The 23,830-nt window shown below is 40.9% G+C and overlaps 4 protein-coding genes across 7 annotated transcripts; 2 read left to right on the top strand and 2 right to left on the bottom strand.

Annotated features, from left to right (window-relative positions):
- Positions 1-322: 322 nt before the first annotated feature.
- Positions 323-8,218, top strand: gprc5bb (G protein-coupled receptor, class C, group 5, member Bb). The gene is given in 5 exon segments (XM_018664783.2): positions 323-1,137; positions 1,887-2,132; positions 2,134-2,995; positions 6,061-6,173; positions 6,275-8,218. Coding segments are annotated over 4 exon segments (1,266 nt in total). The 5' UTR covers positions 323-1,137; the 3' UTR covers positions 6,320-8,218.
- A 1,675-nt stretch (positions 8,219-9,893) lies between these two features.
- Positions 9,894-14,234, top strand: knop1 (lysine-rich nucleolar protein 1). 4 transcript variants are annotated; one of them, XM_018664784.2, is made up of 7 exons: positions 9,894-9,994; positions 10,287-10,361; positions 10,762-10,830; positions 10,949-12,154; positions 12,256-12,327; positions 12,639-12,707; positions 13,153-14,234. In XM_018664784.2, the coding sequence occupies exons 4-7, from the start codon at positions 10,988-10,990 to the stop codon at positions 13,459-13,461; spliced, it is 1,617 nt and encodes a 538-aa protein (XP_018520300.1). In that variant the 5' UTR covers positions 9,894-9,994; positions 10,287-10,361; positions 10,762-10,830; positions 10,949-10,987; the 3' UTR covers positions 13,462-14,234. The 4 variants fall into 4 exon arrangements, with proteins under 4 accessions (XP_018520300.1, XP_018520303.1, XP_018520301.1 ...); XM_018664785.1 differs by lacking the exon at positions 9,894-9,994 and adding an exon at positions 10,003-10,183; XM_018664786.1 differs by lacking the exon at positions 9,894-9,994 and adding an exon at positions 10,003-10,202.
- exosc1 (exosome component 1) lies at positions 14,120-18,437 on the bottom strand. Its single transcript, XM_018664788.2, has 8 exons — positions 18,323-18,437; positions 17,081-17,196; positions 16,717-16,791; positions 16,495-16,583; positions 16,367-16,400; positions 16,236-16,286; positions 15,896-15,980; positions 14,120-15,336 (listed from the first exon to the last, which is right to left on the bottom strand). Exons 1-8 carry the CDS (start codon positions 18,348-18,350, stop codon positions 15,230-15,232), a joined length of 585 nt encoding a protein of 194 aa, XP_018520304.1. The 5' UTR covers positions 18,351-18,437; the 3' UTR covers positions 14,120-15,229.
- An 853-nt stretch (positions 18,438-19,290) lies between these two features.
- Positions 19,291-22,229, bottom strand: pgam1b (phosphoglycerate mutase 1b). Its single transcript, XM_018664815.2, has 4 exons — positions 21,835-22,229; positions 20,568-20,842; positions 20,258-20,438; positions 19,291-19,955 (listed from the first exon to the last, which is right to left on the bottom strand). The coding sequence occupies exons 1-4, from the start codon at positions 21,971-21,973 to the stop codon at positions 19,786-19,788; spliced, it is 765 nt and encodes a 254-aa protein (XP_018520331.1). The 5' UTR covers positions 21,974-22,229; the 3' UTR covers positions 19,291-19,785.
- Positions 22,230-23,830: the final 1,601 nt, after the last annotated feature.

Below are 23,830 nucleotides of genomic sequence, written 5' to 3'. Positions count from 1 at the left end.
ACTACAAACCAGCTTTGGCTTCTCCTATGTCACTGAGCTTACTACTGTCTGTCAGCATCAATCTCTCACACACTGATCTCTCACAAACTGGCTCAATTAGCTCGTACAATGGTTGCTCCTTATCATGGTTTCCCTCATGCTGTGTCCTTCTCCAGTACCACACGAAGCCACCTCCAGGGGAGGAGATTACTCCATTCCAAAGGGAGACTTGGCTGAATCATGTCTTCAAGGCTATTATGTAACACTCTCTACTAGCAAGGCCACGTGGCCATAAGGCTCACCTGTGTTTGGATTGACCATCTGCCCCTCTATATCCAAATCCCATCTTCACTCTGTCACACGCACCATCAGCAGACACCTTACTGCTGAAGAGACTTCTGACTGTTTTGGTCCATTCTGGTGATCAGTGATGAATCTACATGTGCCACAGCTCTGGGTGTGAGGAAGAATTGTATAAGCAGCATGAGGAAGACGTGGGAGCTCGAGAGCGGGAAACAACACCGAGATGTGCAAAGGAGTGACTAATACTAGATCGGTAGTGCATTGCCATGCTTACATACTGTACTTATTTCTCATTTTCTTACTGGTAAGACAGGTGCATCAGCAAATTATACTTCCTATGTGTGGGTGAAGAGAGGTAAGGCAGGGATTGCATCTCTGTTGACACCTCCGCAGATTCAGTGTGAAGCAGGGAGAGAGAAACACAGACGTGGAGACAGAATGAATAGGAAGAGGAGGACAGAGGGAGCGAGAGAGGGGCAGAGACAGTGAGAGAGAAGAGTGAAAGGGAGACAGAAGATATATTTGACTATGTGGGTGTGTGAAGTATCAAGGCATGCATCATAATTGTGGATTCTTCTCGGAGCAGCCGGACGTGTCAATGCAGCAGCAGGACATTATTGGTCGCACAAAGTGTGTTATTTTGTACTTTAAAACAGTGGGAGCTGTGAGCGCAGAGAGTGACAGAAGAGACATTTTCAAAGACAAAATGGAAACCGTTTTGCTTTTTCTGCCTCATGGATTTCATTAACTAGGATTACAAAAATACCTAAACAAGTTCAAGTGATGCAGACTGGGAAAATTATGATGCCTTTTCACTCTCAATAATCAAGATTTCAAATCAAGAATTTGTCTGAGGTGAGTTTGAAATTGTTTAAATTAAGAATGAAATTGTTTAATGTTGTTATTTATTTTGTATTTATGTGTGTGTATATTTGTGTGTGTGTATGCTCTTATACATACAGTGAGGACATTTTTTTAAAAGTGAGAACGTTTTGCATCATGTTTTCACAGTTACCACTTGATAGGGTAAAAGTTAAAATTATGTTCATCATAGGGCTGGGGAATGCATTATGTCAATGAGGGTCCTCACAAGTGAGTACAAACATTGTGTGTGTGTGTGTGTGTGTGTGTGTGTGTGTGTGTGTGTGTGTGAGTAGTCGTGCGTTTCTCTGTGCTTTTGGGTACTGAAACTCGACTTCTCAAAAGCCCAGTATGCGATGTAGACAGCCCACGCTGTTTCTCGTTCCCATGGAAACCATTGCCCAGTGCTAAAAGCAGTTCTATTCTGCGCTGTGAGTGCGTGAGTCTGTGTTTGTGTGTCTGAAAGAGAGAGAAACAAACTAATGTCTGATATATAACAGATTTAATGGATATTAATATGGATGCTGTGTCTACAGGATGATCTGCCTCATAGAGATTTTGTATAGACTAATATACTATGATTTATATCTACATTCACCCTCCTGCCACCCTCCTCTCTGGATCTTCTTCCATAGTCTCACTCCTCTTGTTTACCTCTTTGCGCACTTGCCTCTCTTTATCTCCCTTTTAACCTTTTCTCTGTCTCTGATCACTGCATTTTGTTCTGTCTCTGTGTCTCCAAGATGGCTGTCAGCCCTATAATCATCTGCCTCCTGTCACTGATTGGCTATGGCTCAACCCACCCCTCTCCTCCTCCTCGGGGATGCAGCGTGGACGTGGACCCTCCGTACAGAGTGCTGTGCGACCTGGAGTCGGTCTGGGGCGTGGTTCTGGAGGCCGTGGCCTGCAGCGGTGGCATCACCTCTCTCGTGCTGGCTGTGCTCCTGCTAGTCAAGCTACGCTCCATTTCCGACCCTGCCAGGCGCTCCTGGCATGGGGCCACTTCTCCTGCTCCTGGGCACGCTCCTTGGGATTTTCTCCATCTCTCTGGCTTTCCTGGTTGGGAAGAACCAGGCACTTTGTGTGGTCCGCAGGGCCTTCTGGGGGCCCCTCTTTGCCCTCTGTTTCTCCAGCTTGCTAGTGCAGGGTGTGAGGCTCAGGAGGCTGGTGGCTGGCAAGACGAGCCCCTCTGGCAGCTCCCTGGCAGCGCTTGGCCTGGCCTTGGCCTTGGTTCAGGGGATCATCTCTGCTGAATGGGTTCTGCTGACTGTTGTCCGGGAGGGTCACCCAGCCTGCGAATATCCACCTTTGGACTTTGCTCTGACATGCAGCTACACCCTGGGGCTGCTCCTCATAGCTATGGGGCTTTCTCTGGGGGTGGTGCTCTGTGGAGGAGAGTTTGGGGCAGAGGCAGGAGGTGGGGGTGAAGAAGACAGAGAAGGAGAGAGTGAAAAACGGAGATGGAAGTGTAACGCCGTCTGGCTCTTCCTGTCCAGTCTGGCATCAGCATTGCTGTGGGTGGCCTGGCTGGGGTTCTATCTCTATGGCAGCCAGGCGCTGAGAGGAAGGGGGAAAGGAGAAAGGTTAGGAGGAGGGGGGAAGAAGGATGTAAAAGTGTTGGATGAGCCTGCGCTGGCGGTGGCTCTGGTCATTCAGGGCTGGATCCTGCTGCTGTTCCATGCTATTCCAGAGACCCACCTGTGTCTCCGGAAGCCCCTGCAGTCCAACACGCAGGATTTCTTCGACACCACTCACACGTCCCCTCCTCCACATTTTGGAGATGAGCTCCCTGCACATTCTCACCGACCCTTCCCAGAAAATCAGGCCTTTTCTATGGAGGAGCACAGTGCAAGTAGGCCTATGTAACATCTGTGTGTGTGTGGCTGTGTATTGTTTGTATACATTTTTTAAACCTGGGTCATATGATACCTTCAACTGGAACTCATTAGAGCTGTGTTCATAAATGGCAGCAAAATTTCCTCTTGAGGTTTTCATAGAGATGCTGAGAGCAACTTTCACTGAGGGACTGAGAGAACAGTTTCACTGTCTGTGACAGTGAATTGGAATGAAATATTCAACAGTACATTGGCGTGTGAAGAACAAGATGGTATTAGATGGAAGAAATTATAATAAAATTGAATTAAATCACAAATCAAATTCAGATAAAAGGTTAATTCAGATAATTATTAAACTGAATTCTGAGTCCAATTAAATTAAAGCAATAATTACATTAAATTAGATCAAATCTATTACATTGAATTAGGATTTAAATTGAATTAAAGTTGAATAAGTTATAGAAATCATTCATTCATTTAATTTAATTAAATAAATTAAATTGATTAAAACTTGAATAAAACAGAATACATTTTAATTTCATTAAAACCAATAGACAGCAGTACAAACTGCATTTGTCCAGAGTTATGCTGTGTCTGCAGTGTTGCTGGATTTGTTGCTGAGCTGAGTTGCTTTTTACTAACTCACCCTCCATTAAAATCATCAGTTGCACTGCAGATCAGTTAATGTCCTTTTCACCTTTCAAGTTTCCTACCATATCACCATACAACTGTGAGCACCATGTAGGTTTGTTTACAGCAAAGTGTGGCTGACCTGTAGCTACTGTACACAGTCCAAAATCCAATTAAACCTCCTGAAATGCCTGATTATCCAACAGGCTTTTCTGCAGGGAGATTTCTGAGTCATTTCACTTGGATTGCTCTCCATATTTATTTGAAGCCAAACGCACAGATGAGGAGCTAAACCATGAGGAACCAGGACAAACAAAGAGTGGAGGCAGTGGAATCATAAAGCCTGTCTTGCAAGATAGCAGACTTCAGGAGACTGATGATATTTGTTGGCCAATGTGCAGCTTACTGAGGAGGAGACAATGCACAATGGTGGAGTCAGAGAGGAAAGTCATATAACACTGTGTTAGCAAGTAATGGGAAGATTTACTTTGTGGCTGAAAGGATGGTGTTAAGGCTTCTGTAACATACTACCAGATAGTATAGTGTAATCCATGTTTCAGCCTCTATGTGTCTAAAATCTCTGCAGTACAGCTAGTGAGTAATGGGTCAAAATGATCTGTAAGAATAAAGACCCCAGTTGTCAAAAATGTAATTTTCTTTTAAAACATGAAACCTAAAAGATGAAATAACAATCTTCTTCTTGCAAATGTCAAGTTCAATGAATAACACACTAGTTTTGACTTGACTAGTTTTGACTAGACGTTATGTAATACCATTCAGTGTCTAATGTTAGCTAACATTAGCTAACATTTGATAGACATTACTAAGTCAGTTCACTGACTGTGTAACTCTTCTGTTACACCATTTTTAGTGCTTCACAGATAACATATTTCACTGTTTTCATCATAAAGAAACAACAACAAGAAAACGACACTGAATATCATTTCAAGACCTGTTTGTTGTTTCCTGCTTGTGGTCCCACTGCACTCACTCACAGTCAGCTCATCTAATGACTATGATATTGGGAAATAAAGAGGAATTCAATATGCCTATATCCTGTCATTTCCACAGCACAGTGGCTGCTGTATAGCACAAGTAACATAGCCTGTGTCTCACTGCCTGTTTACTAAAGAGCACAGTATATGTACTCCTCAGCATTTTATTTGATAGTCTGTGTGATTTATCCACTATATGGTGCTCTCAAATATCTCTGCGATTGGATGAAGAAAAAAAAAGCACCATTTACAGCATGAACAGTAAATGGGCACAGTACTTTCTGCTCATAAATTCACAATGCATTGCTCCACATTTTATAGATGCAAAAATGAACAGTTATGCAACAGTACAGCTGTCTTGATGACATAAATGGATGGTGATTCATATGGTTCTAAAATACAGTAAGTTATTGAACTTCAATTATATAGGGAGTAATGAATGAGGGAGTGATTTCAGACACAGCCATAGTCTTAAAGGCACTGCACACCCACACAGGTGTTTTCAGTCACAATTACACTTCAGTATGAGGTGGCTGGAGCTGTGATGGAAATAACATTACAAGAGGAGAGGCCACTGGATCTAGAATTGTTTCCCCCTGTTCAGTGTTCCCATTGCAATTTTTCTCTTGATCAGTCGCCTCAGTGTTGCTTAACATAGAAACATGGAATTCTCCTGGATAATGCAGCCTTCATACAGGCCACCAATTTCAATTATTTCAACTTTGTCTCAGAAATCATGTTTTGTCTGATTGTTTTAGCACAGCAGGGGTCGAAAAAATACTGAAATACCCATGAGCATCCAAAACTGTTTCACAAATTAAAAGTGAATGAATTGTGCAGATTGTGTTTTTAGTTCATTCTCAATACTGAGAGCATGTCACTGTGTTTTAGGCTAAGCGATTAGATGTTTTTTGCTGAAATGCACCTTGGCAGTTGTAGTTACTGTAAGTTGTACCTCAAACTTTTTTATATCCACAGGCTTGTATCATTTTCCTTAAGACTAGATATTTTAATGCAGTGTTTAATGTCTTGAATTGTTGATTCATTTGGGAAAGTTTCAAGTTGCAGTAGTGCTCCCAGAGTCATTAAACTTTGTGTGTAAAATGAATGGGACTTCCAGAACCAGTGTTGTTTAGTCCTCCTTTTGCAACTCTCTCCGCGTTCCAATAAGCTAACGGCAAGCTAACAAAGTGTCCATAGACACCCACAGACTCCTAGAAAAAAGATCTAACAAACAGTAACAATTAAAATCACTTGTATTGGTTTACTATGAGTGTGAAGGGCCTCTGAGTTACCCAGCTGGTGGAAAAATTATACTTCAGTATGATTAATGTATGATTGTCTCAGTCAGTGGCACAGTAACCTGTCATAGTGGTACTGTACAAAGTGGAATTATTCTAATCCTTACATGTGATACTTGTTAACATGACATCTGTAACTTGTGTTTGGTCTGTCAGCTCTCAGAAGTGGAACATACCACAGCAGCCATGGGAGCATGCGTCCTGGCATAGCCTTCAGAGGTCACGTTTACCAACCCACTGAGATGGCTCTGGTCATGAATGGTGGTACAGTAAGTATGGCAGGAATACTCACTCTGTGTGTTTCACTCTCTTTCATTCACTAAATACAGTAGCTAATCAATATTGTACCCCCCCCCCCCCCCTCTCGTAGATGCCCACGGCCCCAATCAACTACACTGGACGCCGATTATGGTAACATGGGACAAGACTTGAAGAGGATATACTTGAGTCACATTTGTAATAGAGGAATATTTGTGTTACTTAAGAGGAAGAAGAAGGATATATTAAAGACATCACATATCAATCTGAGTGGATTTGGTGGGAGCTAAATATGTTTAATGTATTTGTGTTTCTGCACACATGTTAAAAAAACTGCAGTAGTTCTTTTGTTGAAATGGTCTTGATTGCCTCTTTTATCAGTCAGACTGGATGTGAAATCACAAGAGAGGAAAGAGAAAGTGATGCAGCTTCCACAGTCAAAGGTATTTTGTCATACAGTGATGGTATTTATGGTGCATTATTTTGCCCAGCACAGATAAGCACATGCAGTCTTAATTGTAATGTGTAAATATACTGGCAAGGAGTGTATGAGGAAGAATACTGTTATGATATATGGGACAAAGATTAAAATCAGAGTCCACTGTGGTATTGAAGGGGAGTAACTGAATGATGTGCTGTGAAATTAAAGGATGATTTGAATGTAGTGAAGTTTTGCCTGAGCAGCTCTAAATCAGTGCTGTTGCTTACTGATGCCTGTTCATCGGTGATGCTTGCTGATGCCTGCTACAACTCAGAAAAAAACCCTTAGGATGTTTATGTAAATTACCTGCATACACCCACAAAGCTTGCTTGGCCTCTGTATTTCATGCTGGAAAGCCTCAAAGGACTCTCATAGTGTTTTTCTCTCTGTATCTCCATCCCATTATCAGTGCTGTTGGACAGTGTGACACATTTCACCATGTGTACTGATAAATGTCATGTATTTAACAGAGTTTGGAGGATTGCTAGGTGATTTAAAAGGTCTACAGCTCATGGATAACTAGTTTTTAATACGCATATCATAAAAAGCCATTTAATACTGCAATAGATATTCTGCAGTATAGAGTCTACTGTCGGAGATTGTGATTTTGCACTTTATCAACGCTGATCTTGTCTGGGCATTGTGATATTTGAGATGCATGTAAAAGCACAGTTTAAAGGTAATGTATTTTGTCAAAACTAACGTATTTTGAGTGTTTTCTAGAATTTTGATATACATATTGAAGGAAATTAACCATTTCAGTGTTGAGTTTAAAACCTGATTCAAGCAACAGTTGACAAAACAATCTCAAGTGCTCACAAATGGAAAATCGAAATACCTACAATTCCATGACAACTGGGCAAACCTCATCTACAGAGGAAGGCCATGTGATATGACTGAAAGCTTTGTAACATCTACTAAATGGACATTAAGGTTGGACTGTTTTGTCAGCAGTTTCAGTGTGTTCACATATATGTTCTCTAGATTTTTCTGGATTCAATAATACTATGAGCATTACATACACTTAGTTTGAGGTTAATGGAGCATCTCATGTATTCTGTCATTCAGGATCTACTTAAACTTCAAATTCTACCGAATACAGACAAAGCATTTTGCCATCCATCACTGTGACTTTAACTGGTAACATTTCATGTATACTGTTTACAATAGTGATCCTTCATATTTGACCAGAGGGTTGCAGTTTCCATCACTTGTTCAAGAATGAATTAACTCCAGAACAGTTTTATTCAACTGAATTCAAAGAGCAGTCCCCTTGTTCGTGTTGTGGCAATATCTTCTTGCTGTAAGACTAAACTAAATTACTAACTTTGTTTTTGTACATGTGTGTGCTCTGATATTGTACAATGGATATATTATCATCACATGATTTTTATGAAATATTATCCTATATAACTAAGTTTTAATCATGTAAATACCCAAATGTGAAAAAAAGCCCTGGTATTTTTCTTTTGAGATGCTCTTATAATGATAGCACTGTCACTGTTTTATGGCAGCATAACATAAATGTAATGTGATTTGCACAAAGTGGCTAATACATCAGTGCATTTTCCTTTACTTACTGTGTGGTCATTGAACTGATCTTTCTTCAGCCTCCTTGTCCTTTGTGTTGCACTAATGCATCCACTTCATTGAGATGCAGCTGTACATTCAACTATTACAGAGTAGAGGTATGTATGGTGACAGAGAGGTCAATGCACTGCAGAAAACTACTAAAGAAAACATAGAAAACATCACTTTGACTGCACAAGTGGCTCTTTTAGGAAATATGCAGCTAATGGATAAAACACAAGTAAATTATGAAACTAATGAAGAAACACTGAAAATTCAGAAATGCTAAGAGTCATACACAACAATGGAACTACTCTGAGTTACAACATAAAGAAGGTTTGTAAAACTGGTGTCCAGGGTGTGAGTTTCTGTGAATATGATTCTGAAAAGACAACACATGAAACAACTACTCTCCTCACTTCAGACCCAGTTGTCACCACCTTGTCATGTTTCATCATTGTCAGTAATCACAGAATAGCTGTATCTTTAGCTCCAAGTTTTAAGAGCCGAGTGAAGACCTGCATGATGTCATTCCCTCAGTGTGATGCATTGAATCATGAGCCAGCACATCTCCCAGCTCTATCCATCAAAAATAGCAGCTGTGCTAAAATCCCTAACTACATGTGGGAGTGCTTTAAAAGTAACCTGTTCTTTATTTAAGTCAGGCTGTAGGTGGAATTTGGGACCACAGCCGCGCTTGGAAGCTGTACTTGGCAGCTGGGGTTGTAGGTGGCTTCTTAAAACTCACACTGCAAGTTGAAGGCTTTGTGCCAAAGGGCTGTTGGAAAAAGGTGATGCAAATAGTTGTCATGGGTAGTAAGATGTGGGGGTTACAGAGGGCTGTCAGAAGTAGTAGGCAAGTAGTTAAAATAATAATCTTTGCCATGTCTACCAACCATCCCATATGACATGAATGCAGCATTAGCTGGTTTAAATCCTGATTTAATGTATGATATTATATTACATTGTATTAAGTGTGAAGTGTGTGCATGTGTAAATATGTTCAATTAATGCATTGAAATTATGACTTTATCTAAACAAAGCTTCATAACTGAAATGAATATACACATGATTATGAGTACATTTAACAACAACTACTACTACTACTACTACCACTACTACTAATAACTACTACTATTATTATTGTTGTTGTTAGTATTGATATTATTATTATTATCATTATTATATGTACCACATTAATTTTGAAGTTTTATGGTTGTTGTATAAGTGATGTAGTAATGTAGTATGGCTTCATATTACATATACAGAATATGAACAGGCTGAATCATTTTGTTATAATGTTGGTCTGTGTCCATCTCTGGTGTGAGAATCCTCTGTTGTGGGTTTGATAAAATATTTTATGTAAAGGTAAAATGTATCTGTTATGGCTACTAGCCTATGTAATGTAGCAGACCTACATTTCACGTACAAGTTGAAGGCCGTTTAAAACCCAGAAACACACTTTGACGTGAGTTACATCGTCAGTTCATTTCATCCCCATGGAAACACGCGAGGTTTTAAGTCCCACCCATTGAGTGTCTATATTTAATATGCAGACTGTTTACATACTATATACAGTCTATGGTCCCATCTCGTGGCGTATGAGCGCACTTCAGCCACTGGCGGACGGTACGTAGATTAATTTTGACCCATTTGTCGTTCCATACAGGAGAACGCGCTTGTTGCTACGGGCGCCTCGCTCGTCGCTAAGAGGAACTACGAAAACTACTTCCAGGTCAAGGGAGTAAACGACTGTCCACGTGAATTTTCAAAGTGTGCAAAGTTAGTAAACCGTTCATCAGGTTTATATTTTATTGTACACTGTGCAGCTGTGACAACATAGTCTCAGCGTCTGGCTTACCCATTAGCTTGTCTCCACTTTGGTTTAACCGTTTAGCTGCTATTCAGCTGCTGTTAGCTAGCTAGCATGTTTTACTAAGAGTGCTTTGGATAAACCTGGTGTTTTCAAATGTAGGTGTAGGTGCTGTGTGTGAGTATGCGCTTACTTAAGAACACTGGGACTGAAATTCATGTTCATTTACACGTGCTGAACACGGTTTATTTTATGTTTCAGACGGACTCCGACGAGGACGTGATTTTTGTTTCAGAGAAGTCTGCATCTAAGTCCCAAGAGATCTGTATTGACGAGGTACTGGGTTTCTTTAATCAAATATCCAATATTGGATTACAAAAATATTTGCTGACAGGTTGCAAGGCAGAGTTATAGTCCAGGATTGACTAGTTGGAGGACAAATTCCACATGACCGTGCACACATCGTGACAGTGTTCTTAACATTAACACTACAAGTAGACCTTCAAAGCCAGACAGTTTGTAACACAAAACTAAGCATCAGCGAATAAAATGTAGGAATAGATCAGAAGAGCCACAGGTTTGACATATGCAGAATAATGCATAATGTAAGATGTGTGAAAACTGATTTCTGATGCATTAAAAGGGTACTTGTTTTCAATGCATCCAGTGTTTGATACATTTGTATAACTACATACATTTTGGTTGATATTGATATACAATTCTCTGTTCCCTGCAGGAGAAGCGATTAGCCCTACAAAAAGACATTGATCAGGAGTCTCTTCCCTGGCAATCAGTCAAACCCTCGGTTAGTGTGCTGCTCTATTGGTCACACCTGTGCATAAACATAGATTTCATGAACCTGGTATTGCAGTTTAATCTGAGAGGAGGCATTATCTTGCAGTAATTGTATTTTCTCTCATCAGACAAACCAGAGGTCTGTTGCTGTGGAGAGTCCAGTGGAAATGGTGAAAATGAAGACAGAAGAAGACAAGAGTGAGGAGAATTGTATTAAGAAAGAGAGGAAATGCAAGAAAGGACAAGTCTATGACGATGGGAGCCTAGCAGAAGTGAAAAAAGCAAAGAAGAAAAGCAAAAAAAAGGAAACTGTGGTTATAGAAGAAGAGTTGTGGGATGGAGTTGGTGAAAAGGAGGAGAAGAAAAAAAAGAAGAAGAAGAAAGTTGTTCATGAATCTCTGAACAATGCCAATGGTTCTGATGTCACAGAGTTAGCAAAAGACGAAGGAGTCAGCAAAAAGAAGAAGAAGAAGAAGCAGCTGGCTGATAATATCAGTCAAGTGGAAATTGCAATTACAAGTTCAGTGAAAGAAGAAGTGGAAAAGAAACAAAGGAAAGAGAAGAAAGTAAAGGATAAGACTGCAGAAGTTAAAGCTGAGAAAGAGGAGGAAGAAGAGCAACAAGATGGAAAGGATAAAGTGCCAAAGAAAGTCAAGAAAGCAAAAAACAATGTTTTAGCTGCGATCACAGAGGAGAGTGAGGAGCCAAGCAAAGAAAAGAAAAAGAAGAAAAAGAAAACCACTGAGGAAGAAACAGGTGTAGCTGTGGAGGGAGTAAATGCAACAAAAAAGAAACCTAAAGTGCCTGAGAATGGAGTGAAGTTAGAGCCACAGAGTGACACTGAGGTTGAGGAGGTAAAAATGAAAAAGAAGAAAAAGAAAGACGCCAAGACTAAAGAGGATGAAAATGGAGTAGAAACACCTGAGATCAAAGGCAGCAACAAAAGAACCAAAGAACCATCAGGTAAAAAGCTGAACAAAGATAGTGGGTCGAATGAGAGTGAGATAGTTATCAGAGAGGAAGAGGAGACAAAGAAAAAAGGAAAAAAGGAAAAGGGTAGAAAAGCTCCTGTAGAAGTCAGCGAGGTAGAGGAGACAGAGCCAAAGAAAAAGAAGAGGAAAAAGGAAAGCGCAAAGGGAATGGAAGAGCCATCATTTATTAAATGTGAAGAAAATGAGGATGGGCAGAGAGAGGCCAATGACACAAGAAGCAAGAAGGACAAAAAGAAGAGGAAGAGTGCTGCTGAGGTGGAACAGGCGGAGAATGATGTTCGTGTTGAAACTGGTTCGAAAAAGAAGAAGAAAAAGATTAAAGAGGAGGTGGAAGATGAACAGGTGAGTGTGTATTGTCAGAGTTTACTAACACTGTGCACAGGTGTTGTTTTTTTGTCACCTGCATTTGGAGTGAGCTGTGTTTGTGTTTCACTGTGTTTCAGGTGTATCCCCAAAAGGACGTGGTGTTTCTTTCAGAGAAGAGTGGAAACACTGATGAGGTCACTATCAACCAGGTAATCAAGGATCTCATTATCTTTACATTATTGTGTCAAGTGTGACATTTATTGTTGTACATAACTGGACTGACCATGTCCAAAGGTAATGCTGAATCCACCTACCTCACCTCTAAAGCTCACTACACATCTCCAGATTGTACTTAAATTTTTAATGAACAGATAAGAGTTTGGTATCAGTCTTCTCATCTCACTCTCAAGAGGAAACTATCCCTCTAATGAGATTCAACATATAATCTTTAGTATTTTCATTAATGGTACTTCACTTTGACTTTGTAAATTGCATTGAAGTGTGTTTTGGTTCATCATAGGAGAGGAGACAAGCTCTGCAAATGGAGATTGACAAGGCCTCTCAACCTGAAAAACCAGCTAAACCTTTGGTCAGTATCTGCATCTGTCCTGGAAATAGAATAAAACAATTCCCTTAAAGGGGTACTCCAGTCTTGTAGTACTGTTCCTGCACTTTAACAAAAGTCTTCAGAGAAAGAGATTTTAAAAAAGAAAAGACAAAATTGATGCAGCAGAGGCAGATATAGCCTGAATTTCAATCAGCAGTACGAATCAAGCTTCAAAAAGTGCTGGACTACAGTTCCATGAAGCAACTTTATAGTATTCATTCGACTGATGGATCACCAGGGGTTATTTATGCAAGCTTTAGAAAGCTCCTCTAGAGCTACAGAAGACATAGTACAAGTGTTTTCTCAGGCTGTATTATACTCTTTGTTACAAGAAAACAGCTTCACCTGTGGAGTGCCTCTCAACACACTCACTGTGAATGACTGCAGCTTGTCTCTAATATTTGCCCCCGGTGTTTGCGTTCCTCAGGGTTTGGGTCAGTGGAGCACTGCTCAGTTCAACAGCTGTGAACAGCAGCAGAAATTCCTCCGCTTGATGGGAGGCTTCAAAAAGGGTTTCCAGCCGGCCACAGGGAGCAGCACCGGAGGAGCCAATATGGCAATGGGGAAGGAGGCACAGCAGCAGTTACAGCAAGGGCTTCTGGGAGAGTTTGAGCGTGCTCACTCACGCAGAATGGACTTCACTAACAGGGGGGCTGGACTTGGGTTTACTGCACCGTCCAATAAGAAGTTCTTTATTGACATCAATGCAAGTCGATCGGTCCGCTTCGATGACTGATCAAAGTGATCCATTTTTTTATTTTTATTTTTAATTTTTTTTTATGTGTGGTTTAAGCTTTGGATTCATACACTGGTTCACTGGAGAATCTTTAAACTTGTATATAAATTAATATTAGACGAGGAAACACAACAGACAATTCTGTTTGTACATACTGTAAATTATACATCCTCTTGCTTGAGGAACTGTTTTTATGTAGAAGATTGTGACTGAGAATCAGTTTCTCACAAGTATTTGTGTGATTTCACTGTTTTGTGGCTGCAAAATGTTGTTCTCCTTATTTCAGATTTTCTGTTTGATGTTCTAGACTAAGATTTTTTGACTGTTAATTACTTTGTTCTAATAATGGCAAAAGGTGACTACAAACACAATGTGTTAGATGCAGTGTTAGATGACACATTGATTTTTACTCCTATTGTTGTTTCACATTTAATAATCCAGTATTTTTTGTGACAGAAAAGACTAAGGATGTTAAATAATGTGTAGGGAGAAAGAATGCTTGCAGTGTGTTTGCAGTGATTATGAGGCGGCTGTCCTGCCAGTTGTGTAGATGTGAGCAGCTGTATGGCTAAAAATCACTTGTGCCATCTCCTTTCATTTCTGAATACAAAATGGCATCACTTGAATCAGTCTGGATAAGATGGAATACTAATGTCACTTGTTTTGATAGTCATTTTATTTCAATCTTGCACATGACATATGCTGTAAAGTGAAGAGAGAATAAGGAAAGTAAAAGTACATTTTACTTCAAAAATAAAATGGAAACATTTCTGCTTGCTTGTTATAGGCTCATAATTGTGTAGTTTTGATTATGTGCTGGAAAACAGAAGAGAAATATTTGACTATCATATGCTGTACTTCAATATTCCGTGCATGGTAGCTGTGTTGTCTGATTGAACGTTCGGCTCTCTCAATCACACTCGTCCCTTTTTAACCGCTGTTTGGACAACATCTGTCCACCAGTTTACTTGAAACTGGATAAGATGAAAAGGTGTAAGAAGAAATGAGCCTCAGGAGAGTAAAATGTCTTCAAACTAATGTTCTGACACTTTAATGGATAAGATAAAAAAAAAAAAAAGTCAGCCACAAATCGTGCAAGAACAAAAAAGTGCAGCACTCACTATGCAGCTTTTTTGGTCAGATCCTCATTTCAGACCAAATGCAGCCACTACCCATTTAAATCATCTCTCTGGGTACAAAATGCAGTGTTCATTTTTATCTTTACATGAGATGTAATCTGTTTAACCAAGTCTTAGATCTATACACCCAGAAACATGCATCATCCTTGAAGAGACCTGTTGATCTAAATTTTGCCACAATAACTTTGCAAAACTGAGTGAATCCTGCAGCTGTGAAAGAGCCCTTTCATCTCTAAGTGCAAAATTTTGATGCTTTTAGTTTCTCAACATAATGACCTCTTAGAGAATTTGTTAGCTGCAGTGTACCACCCTTGAATTAGTTAAAATGTCTTAACAACAGTCACTACATTGGTTAGAATATGTCCTGACAGTTTAGCAGTTTGGTCTGACGCTGCTACAGTGTTTTCAAGCTGGCACAATCAAATGATGACACAATGTGCAAAGGGAAAGCTATTTTTAAAAAACACTCAAGAAAGACATGAAACCAGCAGTAGCCAACAAATCTTAACAAGTCGCTCAAGTCTCTCAGAAAACCTCTGAAACAGAATTAAGAGGCTACTTGATGACAGTGAGTGAAGGAGGAAGGGGAAGCTGTGTGTTCCTTGTGGAGGGAAAAGGGTTTGGGGCTCTCATGCCTGTAGATATTCCGGCTGCACTCGCGCCACTTTGCGGAACTCTTTGGTGTGCGTCCGTGGGCACTGCATCTCACACCAGCTGATAGGAACCATCTGGGCACCTGGTTCACAAAAGAACATGAGAAAAAAACAAAACAGAAAGAATCAACATATTGCTTCATCACATTATTAACAGCTCAAATACAATTTCAAGAAACTAAAGAAGTGTAAAACAAAAATTAATGTACAAATGCGGAGTTCTGCTCAAAATTTAGATGTGGTTCAATATGAGTACAGGAAGTGAATGTTACATGGAAAAATTAGGGCCATAGAACATATAGAGACTTTTACTGTAAATTCAGCTGAGTTACATAACTTCACTTAGATCCATGTAACATAAACATCAACTGACTGATTTGAGCAAGGAGTATGAATCTCCTGCCACTCTCCTGCAGATGTGCACCTCACAGTCTGATATAGTGCTCATCATGCAGAATTACTATGAAAACAGGAGAGTGACAATAAATACCTGCAGGCCGAACAGTACAAACACCACCTTGTGTTTAAACATGATACTCCTTATGTGTGTAGTGTGCTGGAATCCTCCTGTGTTTTGAAGTTTTATATTTAAAAAAAATAAGACAGAAGCAAAAGCTTAGCTTAATTGAGCATTAGAGTTACCTGCTTCACTGTGTGCCACCACAACTCCCAGCTCATTCTCTGCCGTTGTCAGCAGGTAGTTAGACTGAACGTCACCAAGAGAAATCTGACATTGCATGTCAAGGTATCAACAACAACATACATCCAAAACCAAAGATAATGAATTCAACATATTATTTACAGAAGTGACACAGTTTTTTGACTCATTGTAAATCTGTTGTGCATTAAAATCCTCAAACCATGTTTAACAAACACCAAAACCCTCCCAGAAATAATCACAGCTGACTTCTTTGGACATGATTTTGTTTACTGTACAAGTGTCACTCTGAGGTTATGAAAAAATTTGTCACATGAAGGATACCACTTTTGCCAAGACGATGTCACCAGGTCTGAAGCTTTTGTATGTTTCCACCTGTAACAGAGAGAAGCTTGTAACTAAACAGGAGCTACATAGACATGATGAGCTTATTTAATACATTTATTCAAACACACCTTGTCTTTCTCTGTTGCTCGCACATCTTCTTTTCTGTAGTGTCAGAGAGACAGAGTGAGCTCAGTTTTAAGAGAGAATCAAAATAATAAGACCACATACTGCACTGTGGAGCCAGGTTTGGGGTTACCTGATAGTCCCTCTGAAGCGGTCCTTCAGCGGTGTGGAGCCTACGTAAAGGATGTGGACCTTAGCAAACCTGGGATTGATGCTGGTCACCTGTCCAATCAAAGAACAGCAAGGCTCAAGACAAACCAACTCTTTGACAAAAAGATGTATAACTTAACTGTGCACAATCACATAAACAAATCAAACAGTTATTATAAAAACTGGATCTGACTTCACTGCATACCTTACAGGTGACTATTGCTCCTACATCTGGCAGTAGTTGTGTTTCTGTTTCTCTCACCACTGAGATCACGGGTAACTTGAAAGAGGCAGAAAAATCACATGCATTAATGCATGCACAGATCACACACAAACCTGTTCAGTTTTCATAACTTTACACAAGTTTAAAACAGCCTGAGGAAGAATCTGTCACACAAAAATATGGTGCACATTTCACCACAGGCACTTAACAAAGCCATTTTGCTTCAGTCACATTCACAATGGTTGCGCAATACCTTTACTCAGGCACTCCCACATCATATGCCTCACTGCTTCTGCAGCTTTCACCACCCCTCTCCTACCCACACCCACCATGTCACACCCCTCACCTCCTCTCCCTCGTTTTTCCTGAGCACGTAACCCGCTAGTGAGGAGTATATGTAGCCGTGCCGCAGATATACTCCCGTGCCTGGAATACAGTCTTCTACACTGCATAGTTTGTCACCTGAGAACAAAGGAGGAAATCAGAGGTAGTGTCAGTGGAGGAGGGTGTTGCAGAAAAGTGTTTTATAGTGGAGGTGGACCCTTTTTGACTAACATCAGAATAAACAATGCACACAATACACTTTTGTAGGATGAAACATTAACCTCTGGGGTAAAACAGAAAGACACTATTTCACAAGGCCAATTCCATATATGTGAATATTATATCTGCTATCTGAATTGATCACGAAATATGTTATGTCAGGATATGGGTGGACCACCATCTCATCAAAACAATATCCTGGCCAGGGGAAATCCTCTATGTGTTTCCATATACAATAACTGTAAATACCTCAGATGAGCTGACAGATTTACTTTCCAGGCTCTGCAGAAGAACACACACTGGATATTAGGAATAAAACCAAAACCCATCACTCCTGTGTGTGCACAGAGCATGATTTGGCTCATGCAACACCTTTGTCCAGAATGACCCTTCATCTAGGGCGGACAGTTATTTCTCTGGACTCATTCCTCTGATCACTTTGAGCCTTTTCTAACCTTGGCATTACCATGACATAGGACTGACACAGCTGTGTGTCCATGCAACTTTAACACATTTAGATGACAGTTATCAGACCTTCTGCAATTGCTTAGTGTGAAACATTTTTGTTGACATTTCCTACTGCCACCCGCACAGTAAAACAGAGGATTTCCCATGGTTGAGTCAAAACAAGTAAGAGAAGGAATGCTGCTATCCTGCCTGAGGCGATGGGCAGGGCTGCATCAAACCTGCCGTGGAAAGTAAAAGTCAACAACTCACAGCCCTGCACAAGTGTACGGTAATAAACCTCCTTTACCGTGAAACAACTACGCGTTAATGACCGTGAACACACCTCCTTCCGTCTCATATTCATGTCATACACCAAGCCCGAAATTAAAAAGCAACGTTAACAGTGCTTGAAGCCAAAGCCCACCCCACGCATGGCAGCTGGAAATAATTAAGAGATTTTACGCTGTCAGACTACAGTTTAACTACATTTCACGGCGACGTCTACAATAGCCAACATGAGCAGGAAAAGCCAAAACGCTCGTATGTGTGATATAACTACATCTTAAGTACTAGTATTGACAAAGTTTACGGAGCTCACCTGGAACACACAGCTTCATGGGCGACATGTTTTCGAGAAGAGCAGATTGAAAGCCGATTGGCTGTGACGTAGGGCTCGAGTCGATTCTGATTGGTCGATCTCACACTGAGAGGAAGGGGAATAAGGACGGCTCGGTCAGCCATGTTTGTTGAGGCACACGAGCACATGGTATGCGTCGCCGCCTCACGGTAGCATGGCATTAACATTTCCACACTATACAGCAGATTATACATGTACAGTCAGGCTACTTATTTATAATTAAACTACTTATGTTACTTGTACCAACAGTATTACGGATATAAAAAAGACATTTATTAAGTGTTACGAAGAGTTTCTGATTGTCAGCAGTTTTACCTGTTAATACAAAACCACTCAATCTTTTTGCAGTACGCTGTGGCATAATTTCTCCATTACTCATTATTAACACTTACTTGTCAAAATGTAATGGTCATCTAAATAAATCTGTAAAAATAAAATTTCACATTTGTGGATTTGGCTCTAAAGCATCAACTTTAAGATGCAAAGCGGGTAATTAATAACATCCCTTTGCTGACTGTTAAGTATGGGGTGGAAATATTACACAGACGGGGGGAAATACAGATTCCACAAAATATTAGCAAATTCTGGATGCAAATGAAATTTTAATAAGACTAGCCACTATAACTGGATAATGATCCAGAGCAGACCTCAAAACCCACCATGAACAACTCCAAGCTGAGGCTTTAGGAATGGCCAAACCTTTGCGTGTGTATAAAAGTTCCATACAAAAAGTGGTTCGTGTTATATTCTAGGGTGTATTCTTGTCCATGTCTGGCACACAACAATGTGTGTATTGTATCATAGTTTCCTTTTGAAGCTAATATATTCATTATAATTTTTCATGAGACTGTAACCAACCAATTTCTCTATAACAATGATTCATGAGGACAGAGGGGACAGTTATACTGGAAAAAGACATCAGACACAGATTTCATCACATAATGACTCACAACATTTATTCTTTTTCTCACAATGCCACAGCAAACAAAACTCAGCAGTGCAGAGCATAACAATTTGCCCTTTAGACAACAGCCAGTGTTACTTTATAGGTTAGACTGTTCCTACTGAGCTTCACCTACATGGATCATAAATAGGAAGGAATACTTGCGACAACTCTGCAGGGTTAGTCTATGTTTGTAGTCTATATCTATTTGCTGGTCCCTAATTTGCAATTTTTGGTCAGTGCTTAAACCATATTACAGCTGATGTCTATAGTCTAATAATGAAATGTGTGTTTCAGTGTGTCAAAAAGTAAAGACCAATCAAATCAAACACTAGATTGTACGTTTGCATGAAAGATGGGTATTATTACAATAAAGTGCACATTGTGTGTCTGTGTTTGCGCAAGTCTGTGATGACACAAACTGTGAGAACTGAACAGCACATAATTGATCTGTACTCTAGTCCCCTGAGGGAGGATGAGTCTATTTCTTGGCTTTGCCCTGAGCAGCCACAGCTTCCATGGCCTTCTTGACCGTCTCCTCATCTCCAAGGAACTGCATGGGTCCTGTGGGCTTCAGGTCCTCGTCCAGCTCGTAGACAATGGGGATGCCTGTAGGCAGGTTCAGCTCCATGATGGCCTCCTCTGACATCCCTGAGAAACAAGAAACAGTGAGAGACATGCAGAGCTTACAATCTACCTGTATGAATATACCTTTCATGCATCTGTAGACTGAAGCAAGCAAAGATTTTTTGCTTCGAGTCAGACTGTGCAAATGTGAAAAATCAGCCAATAAAAAGAGTTCAGTTTGGAAATGGAAAAGTCATGACTCTAGTGCTGTGTCAACATTTCCAGTATATTATTGCTCCACTAATTATCTATCTTTTTAGCAAAACTGAGAGTGTGGCATTTCAGGGTCAGGCGTCCCTCTGTCACATCTCTGCTCTATCTCTTACCCTCGAGATGCTTGACAATGCCCCGGAGACTGTTGCCATGGGCAGCAATCAGCACCCTTTTTCCCTCTTTGATCTGTGGAACGATTTCGTCGTTCCAGAAAGGCAGCGCCCTGGCGATGGTGTCCTTGAGACTCTCACAGGATGGAAGCTGGTCATCCGTGAGGTCAGCATAACGCCGGTCCTAGAGCAAAAGGCAAAGTGAATGTTGTCACATGTGTTGCAGCCGTGTGAGCTGGCACTGATGTAATAAGGATGTCTGCGTATGTGAGAGAGAAGTAGACAATGTTCTACTGTTTTCCTGAAGCGTCACCTTGCTTATGCTCTGATAGAAGTCATGTCCCTCATCCATGGGTGGGGGAGGAATGTCAAAAGAGCGCCTCCAAATCTTGACTTGGGCCTCTCCGTGTTTGGCTGCTGTTTCAGCCTTGTTCAGCCCAGTCAGGCCACCGTAATGGCGCTCATTAAGGCGCCAGGTCCGGTGGACAGGCAGCCACATCTGGTCGATGCTGTCCAGAACAAACCACAGGGTGCGGATGGCTCTTTTCAGGACAGAGGTGTAGCAGATATCAAATTCATAGCCAGCATCTGAGGTGAATCAGGGAGAGGACATAAAAAGATGGTAAATGTGAATGTGCATTGGCATTTGACACAAAGAGAGAGGTTTCAGTGCAGAGCTGCATACAAATCAAATGTATTTTATTTTGTATTTTGTAGTTTTTAGTCTCTAAAAATGGCATTTATACACTTTTGATTTTGCTTAGTCAGCTGCAGTGCAGACAACAGGACACAGTCAGACTGGGCTCTGCAGATTCTGCCAGCAGAGGGTCAAAGGAAACCTAAAAGAGTGTCTGTGTGTGTGAATGTGTGTGCACGCGCGTGCGGCACAGAGAGGAATAACCTGAAGGACTGAGAGGAGATTTGTTCTTTCTTCCTTAGATCTGAGTAACATGACTTTATCATTTCAGGAACCCTGACTAAAAGAACAAAGTAGTACTTTTATTTCTAACAGTGCAGAAGTACTGTGGACATCAGGTTTAAATTTGAATATCTCAATAAAAATCAATCTGAAAATGTGTCTAGATACCTTTATAATCATCATGGTGTGGGTCAGAGGATATTTTAATGATTTCCACAATCTCTGCTCTGCTATTAAGCTTCCCCCACACATTCACTACACAATACAGTTCACATCATTTATCCAAGATAGAACTGGTAAGGAAATGTTTATTACGCCAAGGGCAGCCAGACGGTTTGTCATCATCATGGGCTCAGGGGAAAAGGGGTCCAGCAGGGGGACCGTGATCTGTGCCAAACTGACAGTTGTCTGATCAAGAGTCTATATTCTCCTACCAATGCGTGACTACAGCAGTTCTTTTAATTCATTAACCGTCCAGTCAAATAAACACGATTTATCACTCCCATCCTTACTCTCTGTCCCCGCTGCTGCTGACTTGTCTTGTGTCGCAGTGGGCCTATACTACCTGTTTCCCCATCCGGCAGAGTTGCATAAGCACTGGCTTGCATAGGTTTAATCCGACAAGCCCGATTAGGCCCTGTGACATTATCGGTTACCGTACCTTTCAGGGCCTGTCCTCCTCTCTTTGCCTCGTGCTCTCCGGTCTCGCTCAGGTCCGCGTCGAACCAGCCGCAGAAGCGGTTCTCCTGGTTCCAACAGCTCTCTCCATGGCGGATCAAGACCAGCCTGTACGTAGCCATCCTCACACCGATGCCCTCTGCGCTGTATTTCCGGGAACTCTGAGGAAAGTGACTAAAATGCGGCAGCAACGTCCGCAGATTTGTCCTGACTTCGCCGAAACACCAAAGACGGCGAAAAAGAACCGGGCGCAGTATTTTTGGTGGTTTGAAGTGATGGCGTGTCCGGCGCAGCGGCTGGGTCGTAAAGTTGGCTGGTCTGGCTGAACTTGACAGATCTCACGACCCGAGCTCTCTTCCTCTCTTCCTGCCGGTTTCCACCAATGAGAGGGCCAGCTGTGCGCGCAAGGGAGGAGGAAGGAGGCAGGAGGATGCGCACAGCGGCACGTCCACACGCCCAGCCGTGCATCCTGCAGGCCAGGCTGGAGTGAATGCATCATATGGAAAAAATAAAGAAACGCCTTCTGACACATTAGAAAACCATGAATGATCACCACAACACGTGTAAAAATTGTTGTATACATATTTTCAAATGATAATCAGTCACAAGATATTGCCACTAACATATCAAGACACACATATTAGATAGCTCAACAGTGGATTTAGATCAAACTCAAGTCAAATTCTGACAAAAATATGAAGTGATGATCTCTTTCCTTGAACAAAGCATAGTAAAAAACAGCTTTGAAATTAACATATTCAAATGTGGTGTTATTTAACAAGAAGAGTCAGAGACATTAAAGACTTGAAGCTTTTAATTTGCAGTTTGCTCATGAGAGCACATGGGGACCTCATGGACATGAGACGTGACTTGGACTTCCCCAGCTATGACAGATACAGACCTGTATTACTCAGTGGATTTTCAAAATAGGTCTGGTTATCCTGAGGTGAGTCAGTCTTGGGGTTAGAGTGTCTCTCAACAGACCCTCATTCAAACCAGATTCTGCCTGGTTGAAATGTTGCTTCAGTATGACACTAGGTTCAGAGTACTTCACGTGTTAACACAACTTTGACCTTTGACCTTACGGTGATGAGGAGGCGTAGTCCAAGTTTCGTATTCAACATTTTCAGAGCAAAATGTTAGGGTACTGGGTATTTTGGCAGACAGGAAATGGGGAGAGAGAGAGGGGTGTGTCATGTAACAAATGTTTTAACCACAAAGCCACCACAGTGCTGTACATTTTTACCTCCATGTTTGCTGTTGATATCTTCATTGACTAGCACAGCACCCACACTTCTGTTGTGTTGATGCCCTCACAAATACATGACAGCACCAACAAGATGTTCATAGTGTAGCATGAATATTACTTGGCTGTGAACACAGTAATCTCAAAGGAGTCTTTTTGCAATAATTTTATTGGATGAGAACTACATAGAATTTTGCCTCTGAAAATGTTAACTAAACAAACTTGCTTGGGGTCTCACATCAGTCATTAACCTTACTGTCAATTAAAACTACTATGTTTTTTTTTTTTTTTTTTTTTACAAACTGTGAAATGTAATGTGCATTTGTCAAAACATTTAGTTGCTCACTGGCAGGCTGCTGCTGTCTCTCATCTGCTGAGATGTTTGTTTTTGTCTCATTAACACCCATTTAAACTTTCCTGTGGGACACACACACCATAGCAAAGTTGAGTGCAAACCACCCATGAAATTAGTTGTCATTAGAAAACAGCAGATTTCGGTGTAAGTTTCCAGTGAACACTGTTTATCTTCATTTACTGATTAAATTGTCTCAAATTAATTAACGCGGCTCTTTAATGTGGGATTGTAAAGTAATTTGCAGCTGAGTTTAGCTTCTTATATCCTATCAGGCTTGCAGAATCTGCACATATTTTCTACTCTGGCCGCTGCAAATACAACAATTCTTCCTCAGTTCCATAATAACACTGAACATTTTTATCAAAGTTTTTTTTATAT

The sequence above is a fragment of the Lates calcarifer genome, linkage group LG5, assembly GCF_001640805.2.
Source record: "Lates calcarifer isolate ASB-BC8 linkage group LG5, TLL_Latcal_v3, whole genome shotgun sequence".
Taxonomy (NCBI): Eukaryota; Metazoa; Chordata; class Actinopteri; family Centropomidae; genus Lates; species Lates calcarifer.
Note: the sequence above shows the minus strand (reverse complement) of the source record. Positions and strands in the feature narration are given on the sequence as shown.

What these genes read in the sequence shown, in the direction of transcription:
- exosc1 (XM_018664788.2), bottom strand. Translation starts at nt 18,350, where the DNA reads ATGTCGCCCATGAAGCTGTGTGTTCCAG. An exon ending in GGAAAAACGAGGGAGAGGAG is followed by an intron (nt 16,792 to 17,080) that starts GTGAGGGGTGTG and finishes GCCTCTTTCAAG; the next exon opens with TTACCCGTGATCTCAGTGGT. An exon ending in GAGCAACAGAGAAAGACAAG is followed by an intron (nt 16,287 to 16,366) that starts GTGTGTTTGAAT and finishes TCTCTGTTACAG; the next exon opens with GTGGAAACATACAAAAGCTT.
- knop1 (XM_018664784.2), top strand. Translation starts at nt 10,988, where the DNA reads ATGGTGAAAATGAAGACAGAAGAAGACAAGAGTGAGGAGAATTGTATT. An exon ending in AGGAGGTGGAAGATGAACAG is followed by an intron (nt 12,155 to 12,255) that starts GTGAGTGTGTAT and finishes ACTGTGTTTCAG; the next exon opens with GTGTATCCCCAAAAGGACGT. An exon ending in AAAAACCAGCTAAACCTTTG is followed by an intron (nt 12,708 to 13,152) that starts GTCAGTATCTGC and finishes TGCGTTCCTCAG; the next exon opens with GGTTTGGGTCAGTGGAGCAC.
- pgam1b (XM_018664815.2), bottom strand. Translation starts at nt 21,973, where the DNA reads ATGGCTACGTACAGGCTGGTCTTGATCCGCCATGGAGAGAGCTGTTGG. An exon ending in AGGAGGACAGGCCCTGAAAG is followed by an intron (nt 20,843 to 21,834) that starts GTACGGTAACCG and finishes GATTCACCTCAG; the next exon opens with ATGCTGGCTATGAATTTGAT. An exon ending in TCTATCAGAGCATAAGCAAG is followed by an intron (nt 20,439 to 20,567) that starts GTGACGCTTCAG and finishes CTTTTGCTCTAG; the next exon opens with GACCGGCGTTATGCTGACCT.